This window comes from Salvia hispanica, chromosome 6 (assembly GCF_029641045.1).
Source record: "Salvia hispanica isolate PSC_SH4W2 chromosome 6, Shi_PSC_v1, whole genome shotgun sequence".
In the NCBI taxonomy this organism is placed as follows: Eukaryota; Viridiplantae; Streptophyta; class Magnoliopsida; order Lamiales; family Lamiaceae; genus Salvia; species Salvia hispanica.
The window spans coordinates 25,513,834-25,533,287 of record NC_142697.1 but is presented as its reverse complement, the minus strand read 5'-3'; the positions used below and the strand labels follow the sequence as shown (position 1 = coordinate 25,533,287).

Genomic DNA, 19,454 nt, shown 5'->3' with positions numbered 1-19,454 from the left:
ATTCTTAGATGAAATACCATATTTAAAATTAAATATCTCTTCCGTGGAGTACATGATATTTGTCTTTTCTTTTCCTTATTTGTTTATTTCCAACTCTATCCGAGTTTTACCTAAATTAGGTTCTGACTTAGATTTTTTTTCTGTCATATAAAACTTAATAATCAGTAAATCACAGCGGCGCAGTTGTTTTAGATCTTCATCAAATGGGATAACAATTGACAACGACGAGAAATTACCCAAAAAGAGCAAAAACTAATTAGTAATTTTGGTGACATAATTAGTGATCAAGAAAGCAAAGCGATGGATAACATAATTAAACACACAATTTCTTCTAGAAAGTAACACATTTGAGGAATATATACGTCAATAGAATGAGTAATTAGTAAATGGAAATAAGGTAGTAAGTAATTGGGTAAATTGGAATTATATGTGAAATATGTAGTGTTTGTCGTGATTGTGGGGCCCGGATTCGTTTATTCGCAACACGCTGCATCAATGCAGATATGGTTCATGAAATTGAGATAAACATTATTGAAGCAGAAAAATGGACCATGCAATAATTAATAAAGATATATGGGAATGGGACCACGCGCTTATGTTAACTCTACTTGTCCTTTAATGAAATTAAGATATTTGAAATTTCTTCATATACTCATCAACTTGGATCTCATTATCAACGACTTCTGAACTTCATTCTTCATGTGATGGAACTGCATTTTTTTCTTTATACTTTTGTGTTTTGCTATTTTTGTTATGAATTTGAAAATGTTCTCACCCAAGAAATATTGATGACCGGATTCCATTTAGAATGGTAATAATATATTCAAAATATCTAACATCAATGTGAAGAAAAAAAAAAGTAAAATCACCATATGAGTCTATTTCTATACTACTTCCACCGTTTCCAAAAATTTGTCATCATTTGACCCGACAAATATTTTAAGAAATGCTAATAGAAAGTGGATTGGAATAAAATCTCACGAACTTGTTGCATAGTAATCAGAGTTGGTCGTCAACTAGGGAAAAAGGCTATTGTTATAGCTTAAATATTTTTTTTCATGATATTATTATTTAATTTATATAATATTACTAAATGTACTTCTAATTTTTATTTTAGCCTAAAATGCATCTCATTCTTTACACAAAGTAGAATACAGAGATTGACAAAGAGATAAATTGTTGTAATTATTGTTTGATATTGTTGAGTTTGTATTAGTTCACAATTCATGTTAAGATAAAAATTTTAACAATGAAAATCACTTTATAAACTTGGATTGAGTTAATATACGAAACATGATAATTATTGATATTTTCTTATTCAATTTATTGTTTGGGGTTCATATTATAACGATTTTTATTTTTTTTTGTTATGTAGGAGTAATTATTTGTCCAGTAGCATCTGTGCCAAAACAAAAAAATTGACTATAATCAATATCGTCAAACTACACATAAGTAAATTATATGTATATGGATACAAAAGACAAACATTGACACCAATAAGAAACACATGGTTGCTATAGATTGTTGTTTAAATTCGCATTGAATAAATATAGTTTTACTATTACAGCTTAAAATGCTGACTGACTAAAGGGCAAAAACTGGCATATACCTCAGCTATCTTCATCCAAATAATTCTCCACAAATATAGACAAAATTCTGATCAAATCTCTAACACAATCTGCCTTCCTGCATCAAATCTGTCCTCATCCAGTAATCAGCGGCTCCATTTTTCCGACCACCACCGAGCTAGAATTCCGCCTATAAATATCTGTATCTCTTTCTCTCTGTATACAACACCTCTCCATCCCCCATCAACTCACATTGTATGTTGGTATGAATCCTTTAGCATGCTGACTCTCCATTTCCAGAGCCATCAACGATTTTTGTCGGTGGTATCGGTTTCTCTTTGCCGCAAGAGCTGCAGCAGACAATTGCAGTTGCATCAACAGCTTATGTTGTTAAAACACAAGTATGAGTGTATACATGCTAGGAAATGAACTTACATGTTAGCTCGTGAGGTAAACCAAAGTCATAGTCATAGCGTCGCCTCCAGACAACACAGTAGTATATCCCGAATGCTAGAGCAGAAACTACTACCAGACACGATATGCCTATTGCAACTTTCCCCCCGGTGGAGAGGCCGTGTTTACCCCAGAGCAGAGAACATTCGGGAAGTGAGGGCACACCGCACAATCCTTTGTTAGAAGAGAGACTGCAATACGAAATAAACTTCGTTAGCTATGCACATTATCCATACATGTACAAGTGATTCGGCCACACGAATTTAACTGCATAATTATTCCTATGTGCAACTACCAGATTTCTAGAACTGCACAAAGCTTCACTATAGAGGCATGCTTCTCGTATCTTGAGTGAACCTTTCAGATTATGAAGTAAGTAGATTTCAAAATTACAAATTAGGGATGACTATTTGGTTACAAGCAAACTTAGTGCTATTATGCTATACACAGCATACCCTGCATTATACAGGATGAGCATGAAGTATGTATACAAGAATTGATTGTAATGTTATTGTTATTGTTTACATGGTGCAACATAAAGTCAAGAGATCACAGAGTATGATGATGCTGATGAAAAACAAATCAACTCTAACAAGCCATTCTATACGAAAATCACACTTCTTTTTATAGTGACTTTCGTAATAGAATATCCAAGAGCATCACAAGAAAATAGCCACAGTATGCAATAGCTGAAACGTATGCATAAGATTAGAGATGACGACATACTCTATAGCGCCACCACGAACCCCAATCGAATAAAGTTCTTCAGGAACCCGCCCTTCCAATAAGTTATCGTTCAGTAACCTGAGCGACAGCAACACGATTTACTAAGATTAAAAGAAAAGTTCGCCATATAGTGCATGAACTTGAATGTTCTTCAAATTGGGGAATCCAGATTCTCAATTTTCTGTTCTTGAACAGAAGAGGGTATTAAGGGGAATTGCCCTGGGGAACTGAGGGCAATCGGTGTTTGAAAAGCTAAGACAGGTAGCTCGTGATTTATCTATTTCCCTCTGTTTATACTTTATAATGGATTGGAAGATTCTAGAATCAATCTCAAACAACGATGATATGCTCAAAACTTACACGAGCTGCAGGCTGGCAGAAGTTAGGCTATCTGGTATGTATCCAGTAAATTTGTTATCCGACAAATCACTGCATCAAAAGCAGCAATATTATAAGAAAAAAGTGTGCCTGACAACATGAAACAATATGCAGCATCAGTCTATCCAGTTTCAAGATCCATTAGTATAGGAGATAAACTCCATTTTTAGTTAAAATAACTCTGTGAAATCCAAAATGATAAAAATCTTAAGATGTAATCAGTAGAACAGTCTGATTTTACTTTTTACGCTTAAGTGACATTTGAGAGTCGAGACTTAATGATTCCACACCATATCATATCAAACAGAACAAAAACAGTACGAAAATTGTGTATCTTACAGCTTCACAAGAGACTTTTGACCTAACCCTGAGGGTATCTCCCCTACCAAGGAATTCGAACTCAAGTTCCTGCACATAAATAGTATTCCGAAACATTATAGATTCAATCAAGAATAAAATACAAGAGAATGAAAATTAGTTGAACGATAATCTAAGTTATTAGGCATCTGAGCGACGTCATTAGCCTGCTTATCCTATCATTTAAAAAAAGAAAAGCATAAAAAGATGAATAGAAAAACTATTAGATACTTACAGGCTTACCAAATTCGTCAATAGACCAATTTTGTCACTTATATAGCCTTTCAAGCCTTGGCTTCCAAGATCTCTGTACAAAAGATCCACGAAAACAGTCCATCAAGTTGTGACATGTGTGCTAAAGGTAGAAAAACCTCTAGAAATTTTCTAATCAAGATATACAATACACAGAAGTGGAAGCTTAAGCATGCTATTAAGAACTTCTATCTGGCTAGGTTGTGGAACACAAACTTAGAAATAAACTACTATAAAGTTGCCTAGGAAATGATAGCACCATAAACTCAGTAGTCGACATGTCGAGTGTTAATACAGAGATGCAAAATTTAAAAGATTAGCTTAGAGACTGTTACTAGGTTGAACAATCATCCACATAGGGATTGTTCGTTTTGCAAGATTATATCTAATGATTAAATATGTATTGTGTTTGGTTCATTAGATTGAATTTCATATTTTAATCCTAGATGGACAATCATGTGATAATTAGTCATAGCCACTCCCCTCCAACTAAAATAATCTCACAACTTAATCCTAGATGGATTATTATTCATGCCAACCGAACGACACCTTAGTTGACATACGTCTGGTATAAAAGAAAATGGTCAAAGTCACTTACATTTGTGAGACCACAAGGGCTTCGTCTTTCAAGGAATGGCATGTAACGCCCTCCCAAGCATCCCATGTAGTGGGGGCACATGGATCACCATTCCAACCCATTCTATCGGGCACACGCAGTGATTCCTTCAATGCCTTCATAGCAGTAACTGCACAAATGTAGGCTCAGATTATCAAAACCATCACTTTCTGCTATATATTAACTCAACCTATTGTTTGCCCCAATTACCAACAGCAGCTTTCTCACACTAACTGAAAGGAACAGAACACAAAAGGCAGTAATCCTTATAACAATGGTCAAATGAAAAGAACCCTTCATCTTATCTGGCATTTCCTTCACAACTAAGCAAGATGCAAAAATTATAGAATCCAAGATAACAATAAGCTCAAAAAATCAAAACATGCTACTGCCAACTTACCCTGATCAGGAACAGTCTTGAGATCAACGGGTACGATTGCATAATTCTCAAGGCCACAAATGATGGGCGCGCCCATAACCGATTCCAACCTCACAGTCAAAACAGTGTTACTCAAATTCTTGACAACATGGCTGAAATCATAAGCAGCAAAAGCACCGACTTTGTCGAACACATCAACCCTGCTAACATTCTCCTCATTCACAATCACATCAAACACCCTCTGCCCCGCCTTGGTCACGCTGGCATCAATCTCAGCGAAATGGAACCAAAGCAAGTAATCAAGCTTCGCATCGACCGGCATTTCGTATTCCAAAATCCCACCCCCATCTCCCTGCGCAACTACCGCAGTCTGGTAAAGCTTCTCAGGGAAGTAATTAGGGCTCAATTCGACATTCGCGATACGCTTAGTCGCGGAAATCGGTTTAATTTCCGCCCCGTTAGGAGTGGAGAGGGCTGATTGCCGGAACTCCTTATCGGACTGCCACGAACGGCTGAAGAAATCGGTGTCGTTGCTGAATCCGGGGCCCCATTGATCCGAGGCGGACGAAAACCTACCGTAATTGACGAGAATGTAATTGCTGGAATTCTTGGCATACTCAAAGGGGTAAGCTTGCGGGTCGATTTGGGTGAGCTCGAGCGAGGCGACAACCGGCGGATCGGTGGCGATGCTGTAGAAGCAGACGTCGATGGCGGAGTCGTTGTGGTAGAAGAAGAGATCGGAGTAGGCGCCGGAGCGGGAGATGGATTCGGGCCATGGGGATCTCCAGGAAAAGACGAGAGTGGCCTCGACGGAGACGTCGAAGGAGGGGGAGTGGGCTCTGCCGTCGAAGTTGTCGTAGACGTTGAATGTGCGGAAGAAGTAGCGGGCGTCGGGGGCGGGGGTGGGGATGGAGTAGCAATTCTTCTTGCCGGAGGAGATGGGGAAGTAGCGGAGAGTCTTCTCCTGCTGGTGGAGGAAGAGGAGGGGCTCGGAGACGACGGAGGTGGCGCCGCCGGAGTAGAAGCGGTCGGAGAGCCAGGCGGTGTGGAAGGCGTCGCTGGAATTAAGGAGTCCGCCGCAGTCAATGTGGACGCTGTAGTCTGAGAGAGGAAATTGAGTTAGTTTAGTTAGTTAAAGTTTAGAGAAATAGAAATAGAAATAGAAAGAAGAAGTGAAATGTAGTATTGGACTTACTGAAGGGGAAGGAGGAGAGGGAGGGAATGAGAGAAAGGAGGATGAAGAGAGAGAGGGCGGACATGGCAAGTGACTATGTTGTCTGATAATGTTTGTCGTATGGACATATGGAGAGAACTGTGTGTGTTTGTTTTGAGAGAAGTGGCGCAATTAGCGGAGGAGCTGTTGAAACTTGAAAGGAAAAGGAAAAGGAAAAGGAAAAGGAAAAGGAAACTGGAGTATTTTGGTTTGATCAACAAATTTTCTGTTTCCATTGAGAATTTATAAATTGTTAGTGAATGTGTTTAAATAAGGTTAATGCACTAACTTCAATCTACTATACAAATACTTTAAATCTTTATATCACTTTTAAATTACTTATTACCCCATATCTATTCTCCGTTTATATATAGGAAAAAATATTATTATAGTACTCAGTTATACTTGGTAAGTACATAATTTAAAACTGACAAGATGAATAATATAATGAATTTGAGTTACTTTATAATCCGTAATTCCGTATAGATTAATGTGACCAAATATATAAGTCTCGACTCTTGGGGAAATTGTTGAGGGATGTTATAATTTTACAAAAGGAAGAGAGAGAAACAGAGGGTTGGGTCAAATGGGGACTGATTGTGGGATGTGTGCAGAGATTAATGGCTTTAATTGAATATAATGGAGAGTTGGGCCATTGATATCTTAATTGTTTATATTTATGGAGTCGCATGTTACGACCATATAGTGCTGAATCAGTAATTAGTGGTTGAAAAATGAATTTTCATTATTTTTGTTATATTAACTTTATAACTTCCAATATGTTACTACTATTTGGGAGCTTTTGTAAGGAGTAGGAAAGAAGTAGTGTACTGCTTAGTATATTCATTGTTTGAATTACGTTGCCCAATTATTATATCGCGCAATGCGCGATTGAGTGATTGGAAATTTCAGTGTGCAGGGGTAGGGGTCCGTCTCGATATAAAATCTTGTACTGTAATTAAATAATCAGACAGTCTGTATATTTATTCTAAGTTGCATATAAAATACTCCATATAATGGTATAGTTGTGCGTGTTGCATTACAAAGTTTAAATACATAATGAATTCTTAAATTTCGAATTTTTCGTTACAAAGTTCAACGACTATTAATTAGAACAACGTGCTGACCATGCCAAGTTTGAAGCTACCATGATTGAGTATTGTGAATTTAAAATAGTGATATTAGTGAAAGGGTCAACTTCTATAAATTATACTCCAATTTATATACAGTAAATATAGCCTATGCAATATGACGTTTGAAAAGATTTGATTGTGTTCATACAATAATATTTCAGATGTAATTAATTAGACAATTAATCTTCAACGTTTAATGGTTTAAGTAGAAGAGGTAACATCTTTTTTGGTCCACGAATTTTGCCAATGCATCATTTTATGTCCGCGAACTTTGAAAATATCATTTGAGGTCTATCAACTATGGATTAATATCATTTGAAGTACATTTTTACTATTTCCAAATTTTTCTGGACAAAAATACCCTCAATACCTTAAAGGGTATATATTTTTAATAAACTTAATCATATACTCGTATTTTTTATAAATATCTTTACAATATATTTTTGACGAATTTTTTAAATATAATTTGACCTTCAATATTATCACTTAATTTTGTGACATGCAAGTCAAATTGCTTCTTCAATTTTTTATATTAAAGAATTTTAAAATTGAATAAAGAACTTTTCTTTAATAATAAAAAATTGAATAAGGATCTTTTCTTGCATGTCACAAAATTAAGTGATAATATTAAAGGTCAAATTATATTTAGAAAATTCATCAAAAATATATAGTAAAGATATTTATAAAAAAATATGAGTATATGATAAGTTTATTAAAAATATATACCCTTAAAATATTGAGGTATTTTCGTCCAAAAAAATTTGAAAATAGTAAAAAAAGTATTTCGTTTGATATTAACTCATAGCTGGCATACCTCAAATGATATTTTCAAAATTCACGGATCTAAAATGATATTTTGGCAAAGTTCGTGGACCACAAAATATGTTACCTATAAGCAGAAGAAAAGATTTATGTTGTGCATGTGCAACGTTGCGAATCTTAATGAATGTTTACAATTGTTGAATCATGTACTCCATATTTTAATGAAATTAATTTTAGGCATTAAAATAGTCACTCGATGTCAATGAAAATATTGACGTGAAGTGATATATATATATAAGTAGGGATGTCAATCGGGCCAGTCCATCGGGTTTCGGCCCGGCCCTATTTGGGTTGCGGGTCAATCGGGTGCGGGCTAATCGGGTTGTGAATTCTTTCGGGTTATAAAAGCTCAACCCTAACCTAAAAGTTCGGGTTTCGGGCTAGCCCATCGGGTTGTTACCGATAAGATTAACATGCGAGTAATCCAATAAATAATGATGAAAATTAGTTATATTCATAAAATGTAAAATATTTAATTATGATAAATTTGAGATATATGCTCAAACTCAATCATAAACATGGTGAAATACTAATATCTGAGATATTTCGTCAAATTTTAATGTATGTTTTAGAAATTTAAATATTTTTTTAAGTGAATTTGAAGTTTTATTTTATTTATCAATTATTATATTAATAAAAATTTAATATATCATTTGTATATTTAATATAAAATTAAAAGTTATATTTTTAGTTATCTATATTATAAAATTAATTAATGAAGTATCAAACTAGGAGTAAAAAATAGAATAATAGAAATTTTATCGGGTTTTCGGGCCAGCCCATCGATCGGGTCTGGCCCTAACGGGTCGCAGGTTAATCGGATGCGGGCTATTCGGGCCAGCCCACGGACTGCGGGCTACATTGACATCTCAATATATAAGTGCAATTTTATGAGTGGGGTATGTGAGAGTGATGACTGATGAGGATGCACTTTTTTTCTTAAATACATGGACCATGGTTTGCTCAAACAAAATTTGGAGTATAATTAAGATATTTAATAAGTGTATTTTGTAAAATCCCAAACTTAATTTTAGCTGTCACTGAGAATTATTATGTCATAATGTTACTTTAGATGCTTTACCTCTTACCATAATAGACTTCAAATTATATGAAATACAACTATGAATTGCAAGATTTACCATGAACCGAGAATTAATAATTTCTTTTGCGATTTGATTTCAGTTACTTTCAGTTTCAAAACTACATCAATGTTTCCAACCACTAATTTTATAAGATGTGGGCGCCAAACTTAATTAGTACTCATTAAGAGGAAAACATAGAAGAGACAATATTTTAACAAATGAGCACATGAGAACTAATTTCTACAATAATCTGAATTAAAATAAATGACAACCCAAATATCTCAGTATTGTTATACATAAAAGTTAGTTAACAGCTTCATGTATTGAAATTGAATGATAATCCAATAAACTCTAAAAACGTTAATATAACTAGCTAGAATGAGTTTAAGCCTGGTGAAAATTGCTCTACGAATGCCAGAAAATTCCATATGAAATCTCAATTCATGCATAGTTTGTGCTCTCATTACTTTTTAACGCACGAGTCGTGCAAAACTTGTTAAAACATTGGCGACAATATATGCACAAGTTGTTCACCAAAAATAAATCACTGAACAGTATGCACATCGAGTGTTGGAATTCTGAACCGAGGTTATGCACGGGGGAGGGGTGTTGAGGTTGCAATGTTACATGGTCTGCGTCGTCTTTGCTAGAATGGACCGTGCCCCTTTCACACATGCACGAGCATGTGCTGAGATTGGACCACCACAAGATCAGTGTGGCACCTCAGCACCTCCTGCTTCATTCTTGCTTTTGACTTTACTCTTTATTACTTTATCTTCTTATTTCCTTTATAATTCAACAAACTTGGCACTAATTAAACGAGAATTGAAACTAAAACATTCATATAAAGATCTCGAAAATAGGTGGAATAAATGGCATCTAGATGATGGATCCAGTTGAGAAGTATGAATATTGGGCCTGAGACAAAACTATATTAGTAATGCAACATAAATTTACTTTGGGCCTGAGACAATATGGAGTATACTGGAAATGCAGAATTTGAAAATAGTTAATTCTTTTTCGAAATTTTATTTTCTTGTGGCAAAGCTACGAACTACTAAGAAATACTCCAGTAAGAAATTTTGAACTCTTAAATCATCCAAATCTCTTTAATTACCATACGTACAGCAAATTTCGCCATTTCTTGTCATTCCTTTCATTTTAACGAGGCCGGGATAATATTATCATTAACTATAAGTGTGATATAGAAATTAGAATTGAAAAAGAAATTATTACTAATAACAATGTAAATGAAATAAAGAATTTTTTGTATAATATTCCTCCTGTACCAATTTAGTTGAGACAGAGGGAGTAAATTAATTGTCATTCGTTTTCCCTAACAACCAAATCAAGGCAACATGGCTAGCTAGTGTAGCTAACAAATATAGTACTCCTACTACTATCATAAGTTTCAACTTCCAAACGAGCAATGTTAAAAGTAGAGTAAAATGTCAAGGCGGTTTTATTAGTGCACGACATATATTATTCACCCTTTAATGTCTGGCCAATGGAGTAACTATTTAGAAGACTTTAAATAATTAAATTATGAATATGATTGTAACCACTGCAGTTAATTTCTAAAACAGTATTTTCTTTTAAAAGCCTCTTTTTTGCTATTATATTGTTTTACATGCCCATCAGTCATTAATATCTTAAATTGATCAACAACATATAATGAATTAACTAACTAATAGTAGTACATAACTACATAAGTATCTCTCACTCTTATTCATTGATAAATAGCTTTATATAATTTCCGCTTTTAAATGGGTCGCAAATCCGAGCTCTAACAGAACACATTACACAATATGTGCATCCTATATAAATAAATTGTACAAGTATACTATTAAAAGGAACACAACACATGACACAATATGTGCACCCTAAAGTAAATATAACTAATTCGCATTGTTTTATCTTATGCACGTGTTTCGATTATATAAAACTAATAAATCGACACTGTAACTGAAATCTGATTAAACAAACTTTTATTGTAGTTGATACTGTTATATTCTTAAATTAGTGTAAATTAGTACTCAATTAGGAATTTACTCTTTCAGAAAATCAACATGGATAATATACAAACAAAGGAAACACTAGTACTAGTATAAAAACTAATGTGCAAATAAGATAATATCAATGCATGAAGTTTTTTTTTTGTTTTTTTTTAAAAAAAATACTCCTATATAAAGGAGGAAAATTACAAATAAACTCCTAAGAAAAAAAGAAAATTATAACTACAAATAAACTCCTAAGAAAAAAGAAAATTACAACTAATGTGAAAAGGACTTGAACTCGGCACCTCATACAATGATGTCTAAGTTCATTTCCACTAGGACAAAGGCTCTGGACAATATCAATGCATGAAGTATATATATATATGTGGTGTTCGGTTTGTAAAATTATATCTCATGATTAAATTTATATTATTATATTTGGTTAATGAGATTGAATCTCATAACTTAATCATAGATGGATAGTCATGTGATATTTAGTCATAACCAACCTCTCCTACTAAATAATCTCACAAATTAACCTATATTATACTATTTTGCTACTACTATTTTATCTATGAAACCAAACACAATAACGCAACAGTAGTGAACAAATTTAAGTTGCTTAACAGTAAAGGAAAATAGTCGCCAAAAGAAAAAAAAAACAGAAAAAGACTAAAGTCTAAAACCATTAATTAATAAACAATATTACATAAATAATTAGGAGCGTTAATTAACGTATAAGATCCGGCGCATTGGGATTTAGGCAAGATGTGAATCATGTGATCCGTCACTTTCACTTTGTGACTTTTTAATCTCTTTTTTTAAAATCCGACTTTAGTCGCTTAAGCTGCTGTCCAAACAACCAAATTTTGTACAACCAAAATAAGATTATATTAGTAATTTTGATGTGTTAATTAAATATTAAAATAATATATATAGTTAGTTAACAAATTAAAACCAATTTATTAGTCTTTAGCCTCATTTTAAATTTTTTATTTTTATATTTGAATTATTTCTCTATTATTTTTTAAATTTGTATTAAAGTATGCATTAATTACATTTTATGGTTCAAAAAAATTTTAAAAAATTATACACAAATACCATAATATTGTGCACATTCCCTATACTATATATATGTTTATACCTTTTAATTAAATGCATAAATAAATTATTTTTTTACTCAAATAAATCAATTTTTGGTTGTACAAAATTTGGTTGCGTAGACTTATTGATCAGCAATAACTTAGAGAAGCAATTGATTTATTTAAGTGGTGAGGTAAATCTGGACCTCATTATCTCTTAATACTGACGGTCAACATTGTACGGCTGCATAAAAGCTGTTCCTGCAACTACCAACACAGGATTATTGCTCGCTCATTAATGTATTAACTAAATCACAGATTAAAGTCGCTCGCTTTCCAGGCTGGATTTCATACAATGGTGGGCCTACTTACACTAAATACAATGCTTCTCTTACTACGAATGGACCTATATAACCCAACTCTATTTTCTAATTATGGAATTTAACAGTAGTGGATTTTATTATAAAAATTTCTTGTTTTCTTGGAAAATCAATTGCATATCAAAAACTTATTGATGTGAATTTAACTAATTATTATATATGTTATTTAAATTATGGAGTACTAATCAATATGCATAATTTTGTCTAACAACTAAGGTAAGATTACCTTAGGATTTCCTTAAATTAATTAATTACTCCCTCCGTCCCAAGTAAGATGTCCCCTTTCTTGGAGGTCACGGAAATTTATGCAACTTTATCTTGTGTATAAAGTGGAGAAAGTAAAGTAAGAGAGATGGAATAAAGTAGATGTTTCTATTTTTTGTAATGAAAAAGATTGGGACAAACTAAAAAGAAAAGTGGGTCATCTTCAGTTGGACGAAGAGAGTATTAAAATGACAAGAAGTACAATATTTCATTCGTCCCACAAATATATGTATTATTAGTTGGAGGAGTTTTAATACATAATTGGTAAAATAAGAGAGAGGTAGTGAGAAAAAATAACTAAAGTATTGTTAGTAAATAATGAGTCTCACCTCATTGAAGAGAAAATAATTTCTAAAATTAAAAAGTAGTATTACATTACATATTCTTATGGGACGAACTAAAAAGAAAAAAGTGCATATCCTGATATTCTTGTGGAACAGATGGAGTATGGTTTATCATTTCTTTTCATTATTAACTACCTACCTATTTTTCTCTACATAATGTTCTATTTCAATTCTTTTTATCTCTCTACTTACTAAAATATTTATTAAAACTTTTATTTAGTTTTCGCTTGATACTTTTTCAAATATAGTCAAATACGTTAAATTGTCATTACATTAAGCATCTCCAAATCTATATGTACTGCAGTATAGAGAATGGTAACTTAGTCAAATATTAATACTCCTCGATTGTGTCAATATCTTCACTACGTTGGACTCATCTTCTTCATGCAAGAGTTAATAAATTAATTTAGGCATCCCCCATTATTATTTCATTATTATATGTTACATTGCACAATTACACTTAGCGCACATGTATCTTAAAATGCACATGCACTGTTTATTTATGATATAGTTCAATCTAACATTTATTGGGAGTTTATAAAACAAGAATACTATGTACTTAAAATTTTGTTAAATACACTTTAAAGCAATAAATGAAACAATAGAATGTGCATCCTATTTATCTCCCATTATCCACCCTAATTTTGATCTAGATCTCAAATTCTTTTCCATAATAATGTAGTGAAAAACCACTAGTAAATTCAAATGCTACATCAATCCATTAGCATTATATTTGTTTGAGAAAACTTAAAACATATTTAATCTATATAGAGTAGTACATAATAACATACATGTACATCAGTACATTTATGAGATTACTCAAATCCTAAATTTATTGGTTGAATGAAAGATTTCTTATTAGTTAAGATGAGCTTTGCACTATCTATATTTTTTTTGCTAACTAGGAAAATATGTTTTCTCAATTTTAAATCATAGACAAAATAAAACATACTGACTTGAAGGAGAAGGAGAAGAAGAAGAAGTTGATTTTGAAGTGTATATAAAGTGGGAGAGAAGTTTACTATTCCCTCTGTTTCTTCATAATTGAGTCATTTTACTATTTCGGGAAGCTTCTTCATAGTTGAGTCGTTTCTCCTTTTATAGTAATTTTTTCATCTTTCTTACTTTACCCTCTCTTACTTTATTCTCTCTACTTTATTTACTTTATACTTTATTTTCTCCACCTTTTTCCCTCTCTTACTTTTTTATCTATTTATTTAGAGTGAATTACATAAATGGTACCTGATCTTTCACTTTCGCACGTAAATGGTACCTGATCTTTATTTTATATCGTTTTTGGTACCTATAAATCACATTTTTTGTACCTGATGCAATTTTCTTCCCAAATTGTCCTTTAAACAAATATATGTTTCCATTTATATCATAAAGGGTATTTTGGGCAAACATAAAATTAGTACCAAAAGTGATATTATAATATCTTCTCTCATTCTCCTAATTCTTTATACTATTATTATTATTAATCAATATTAATATTAATATTCATTGTTAATATTATACTTAAATATAATTATAGTTATAATTATATCCAATTATTATTGTTATAATACTAAAAATTAATAGTAATTAATAAATAGTTATAGTATAATTATATAAATTATGAATCACATGATATTATGTAATTATTATTATTATTATTTTACATTAAATTAGTAACTAATCAATATAGATTATTATTGTTATAATACTAAAAACTGATAGTAATTAATAAATAATTGTAGTATAATTATATAAATTATGAATCACATAATATTATGTAATAATAATAATTATTATTTTACATTAAATTAGTAACTACTCAATATAACCTTAATAAAAATTTAACATTGTGAATTGTATTCATAATGATATAAAAAGTTGAATATTTTTAGTTAGGTGTTTCAACCTTAAAATGAGTATAAAATAATTTAATAAAAAATATTCAATTTATTTAATTACTTTAAATAATTAATTTAATTAAGTATTTTATTTTTTATTTATATTATGAATGCAATTAGATGTATGTATAAACCACTAAAAAGAAAGAAGAAAAAAGAAGGAAGAAGAAACATAAACTAAAGAGAAAAAAGATAAAAGAAAGGAAGATAAAATATTAAAAAGAAAGAAGAAAATGAAGAAAAAAGAAAGAAGAAGAAACTAAAGAAGAAAAAGAGAAATAAGAAAGGAAGAAAAAATAATCACATATTTGGTACTATTTAATGAAAATATCCAAAAATATCCTCCATGAAAAATAATCACATATTTGGTACCTAGGGTTATTTTTGTCACTGGGTATCAAAAACGATATAAAATAAAGATCAGGTATCATTTATGTGCGAAAATGAAAGATCAGGTACCATTTATGTAGTTCACTCATTTATTTAACACCCCCAACATTCATTTCTAAAACTCCGTGCCGAAAAGTTCCGCCTCAACTATGAAGAAACGGAGGGAGTACTACTCCATTTAAAGGAGGGGGTTTGATAAAAATAAAATAAAATATTACTGTTTTCAAGTGGAAAAAATAAAAAAATATAAAATAATAAAAATTGATTTTCTAATTAAAAATAAATGAGATATCACACATTTCGCTAGTGTGGACGTTTGCACACGTCGCCAGTGGCGGACGCAGAAATTCACGGGAGTAGGGGCTAAATTCTCAAATTTTACCTTAAAAATAAATTTATAGGTAACTTAGATTTTTAGTAGGGGCTTTTATATAATAATGTGTATAGAATATGAATAAATTTTAGAACTTTATAGTAGAAAATAATTAAAAAAATGAATTCATTAGGGGGCTAAAGCCCTCCCCCATTAAGTGTAGGTCCGCCAGTGCACGTCACACAGTTGTCTGGGATGGCTGTGCAGCATCCGCGCATGGTGCAAGGCTCGTACTGTCATGCCGATTTCTCACTCCTCAGCCTCCAGCATACTCAGTCTGTAACACATTGCAGTAGCTAGCCCTCACGACTATTCTCTTCGGAACCGTCATTGCAAAATTTTGATAAAATAATTTCCTTATGTTTTTAAATTTTTTACTTTTATAATAAGTGCCAATTATTTATGTATGTATGTAGATGAGACAAGTGCGAGACTGTCCCATGCATGTTAATTATACTGTCTATCATTTTGTAGCAGGTGTGTTATTTAATGTGTTTGATTCTGTCTATGATATGAAATTTTGAATTGAGAAAACTATTTTCCCAGTTAACTAAACAAGTACTAGCAGTAGTATATTGGATGCAGCAAAGCTCATTTTGTAGCAGGTGGTTCCAAGTTATGTCACTATTTTAGATTTCATCTAGTTGTTTATACCTCAAATGCCACTATGTTGTTAAGGTATCTTATTCCGTACCGGGTCGTGCTTACTTTACCGATATCTTGAGGTACATATCATACCAATCAAAGTGGAGGAAGAACCTAGATAGGCGGTCTTATCTAGGCCTATGATACCAAACAAAGTCGAACCCTTATTGAAAACAATTTGAAATTTGGCTGAGAGCACATGACATCTCCCAAACATGCACTTTCATTTTATCCAAACAATCCATCATTCTACAAAATGTTCACTGAATTGGCACAATCACCATCTTCTCAAGATTTCCACAAAATTCCTCATCATCCTTTGCCCCGCGATATTGAAAACTTCAAATTTCTGACTCCTACAAAAAAGTGGAGAAACATGCTCTTATCCGATATTTTTGTGCATTCACCAATGTTCTTATGGTCGTAAATTGACAAAAACAAAAGATATTTTGAGAGAAAAATGAGAAGTAGTACAACCTACATTGAATAATTCAATAATTTGAGATCTTTACAGTATGATTAATCCAGAACATGTTGCTGAAGAAAACAAATCATACATCCAATGACGGATTCTTCACCAGTAACTTAGTGGACCCCGTTTCGAGCTACGTGACTAGTGCAAGCTTTTATGTAGAGTCGAATAGGAGTCATCCGTGGGTAGACGACGGTCGCGAGGAGTGCATATGGGACCTCAAGGGTATCATTCCGTTCCATAGTAATGGAGGCGTTTGTTTTCGGCACGGAGATTAAGAAAACTTGTGTTAGGTGAGTAAGTAAAGAAAGAATAAAGTGAAAAATGAAAAAGATAGAGAGATGAAGAGAGAAAAAAGTAAGAGAGAGTAAAGTAGGTGTGGAAAAATGTGTTGACTTTTACTAAAAAGGGAAATGACTCTATTACTATGGAACGTACCAAAATGGCAAAATGACTCTATTACTATAGAACGGAGGGAGTGACATTTTGTATTTTAGACCCTATATCAAAGGCATATCTCGAAATATTAGATTCAATTACAAAAGCACATTCGACTTGGTGCAGTTCTAAAGGAAAATTTCACACTCTTGATTTGTAGTTATAGTTTTTTTAGGCGAATTACCAAGCATGGATAAAAATGTCAAAGATATATAAATAATTAGTAGTAGTATTTTATAAAGATAAAATCTGATCAAATTTCATAGTTTTAGTATAGATTTACAATCATTCACATACGAATTTTAATACTCCATTTGAGTATAATGCAAGGAGAATGAATTAAAAAATGGAGTAGGATTTATTAATCTGGAATGTGGATGGAGTAAAGAATGTAGGTTGAGTAGGAAAATAATATTTTAGGAATAAAATAGTAGGAAGGGTATAAATGGGAATTGGCGAGACAGTCTGGTTCCCATAATCCACCTCCTCCTTATCTGATTCTGATCTCTCATCAGTCATCACACTGATGACGATGCCGCGAATCCTGATCGCCACTCTCCTTGTCCTCCTCGCACACTCCGCCGCTTCGCACCCCCAATTCAACGAGGCCCCCGCATTCCGCAACGGCAAGTCGTGCTCCCCCAGTCCCACGGAGGTGGTCCACATCGCCATGACCCTGGACTACTCGACCCCTTACCTGCGCGGCTCCATCGCCGCCGTCCTGTCCGTCCTCCAGCACTCCTCCTGCCCGGAGAACACCGTGTTCCACTTCCTGTCCGTCCCCCTCCACCACCCCCTGCTCCGCTCCACCGTGGCCGCCACCTTCCCCTTCCTCCGCTTCCACCTCTACCCCTTCCACCCCTCCGCCGTCCTCCCCCTCATCTCCTCCTCCGTCCGCCACGCCCTGGACCAGCCCCTCAACTACGCCCGCATCTACCTCCCCTCCCTCCTCCCCCGCTCCCTCGCCCGCGTCATCTACCTCGACTCCGACCTCATCCTCGTCGACGACATCGCCCATCTCTGGAACACCAACCTCCACTCGCACGTCCTCGGCGCCCCCCAGTACTGCCACGCCAACTTCACCCACTACTTCACCCCCACATTCTGGTCCACCCCCTCCCTCGGCGCCACCTTCCGCCGCCGCACGCCCTGCTACTTCAACACCGGCGTCATGGTCATCGACCTCCTCAAGTGGCGCCGCCACGCCTTCACTCAGAAGCTCGAGCACTGGATGAGGATCCAGAAGCGCTACCGAATCTACGACCTCGGCTCCCTCCCGCCCTTCCTCCTCGTCTTCGCCGGAGACGTCGCCCCCGTCGACCACCGCTGGAACCAGCACGGCCTCGGCGGCGACAATCTGCGGGGGCTATGCCGGGACCTCCACCCCGGCCCGGTCAGCCTGCTGCACTGGAGCGGCAAGGGGAAGCCGTGGCTCAGGCTCGACGCCAAGAGGGCTTGTACCTTGGATTATCTGTGGGCCCCATATGATCTCTTTAAACACCAGATGCTGATCTCCGATAGCTGAGCCTGAGTTGGAGACTGTGAAATTGGGAGCCCAGAGAGGGGTAGTTTCGGAATGCGTGAAATGGAATTCTGCCTCCTGCCTCCACATTTGTTTTTATTTTCTTCTGGGCTTTTGTTCTTGGACTATTGGTCAAGCTAGAATCTGCGCCGTGGTTGTGGTTGTGGCATTGCGTGAATGATGTGGTATGGCTTGGATTAGGACACTCAACACTCAACACTCAACCATTTCTACACATTCTGTATATACGGCTCTAGGACAAGTGTTTCTACCTTTTGTGTTCCTTGAGTTCAATCTTTATCAAATTTTATGAATAATTGTGATTATTTTAATATTCCATCCATCTCTAAAGATAGAAACTTTTTTGTTGACATCAATTTTCAACTAACACATCTTTCTTTTTATTTATTTTCTTATTTTTTTAATTTTGTTTTAAAATTTGTTTTATTATGAAAGTTTTTGTGTAGGAGGAGGGAGTACTTATTTTATTGGTGTTTAGGTGGTGGACTACTAATATTATCTGTATTAAATACTCCTATCTGCTATTCTCTATAATTTATTCCATCTCGTGACTTTTGTTACTATCTTCTATTACTAATATCTTTAGTTTGTTTATTGCCTACCCTATTTATTGGATTTGGGGTGTCGGTCGGGGTCGTTTTCGTAATTGGAC

The 19,454-nt window shown here is 34.2% G+C and overlaps 2 protein-coding genes across 2 annotated transcripts; one reads left to right on the top strand and one right to left on the bottom strand.

Moving 5' to 3' along the window:
- Positions 1–1,487: 1,487 nt before the first annotated feature.
- LOC125205829 (receptor-like protein 4) lies at positions 1,488–6,151 on the bottom strand. The gene is made up of 9 exons (XM_048104979.2): positions 5,925–6,151; positions 4,751–5,830; positions 4,333–4,480; positions 3,718–3,789; positions 3,465–3,533; positions 3,108–3,176; positions 2,748–2,825; positions 2,004–2,212; positions 1,488–1,918 (listed from the first exon to the last, which is right to left on the bottom strand). The coding sequence occupies exons 1-9, from the start codon at positions 5,986–5,988 to the stop codon at positions 1,812–1,814; spliced, it is 1,896 nt and encodes a 631-aa protein (XP_047960936.1). The 5' UTR covers positions 5,989–6,151; the 3' UTR covers positions 1,488–1,811.
- An 11,432-nt stretch (positions 6,152–17,583) lies between these two features.
- LOC125205832 (putative galacturonosyltransferase-like 3) lies at positions 17,584–19,113 on the top strand. The gene has a single exon (XM_048104983.2). The coding sequence runs from the start codon at positions 17,786–17,788 to the stop codon at positions 18,782–18,784; it is 999 nt and encodes a 332-aa protein (XP_047960940.1). The 5' UTR covers positions 17,584–17,785; the 3' UTR covers positions 18,785–19,113.
- The last annotated feature ends 341 nt before the right edge of the window (positions 19,114–19,454 follow it).

Coding starts and splice junctions, on each gene's coding strand:
- LOC125205829 (XM_048104979.2), bottom strand. CDS start 5,988: ATGTCCGCCCTCTCTCTCTTCATCCTCCTTTCTCTCATTCCCTCCCTC. Junction 3,177..3,464: donor CAAAAGTCTCTTGTGAAGCT/GTAAGATACACA, acceptor CTTTTGATGCAG/TGATTTGTCGGATAACAAAT. Junction 1,919..2,003: donor TTTACCTCACGAGCTAACAT/GTAAGTTCATTT, acceptor TGTCTGCTGCAG/CTCTTGCGGCAAAGAGAAAC.
- LOC125205832 (XM_048104983.2), top strand. CDS start 17,786: ATGACGATGCCGCGAATCCTGATCGCCACTCTCCTTGTCCTCCTCGCA.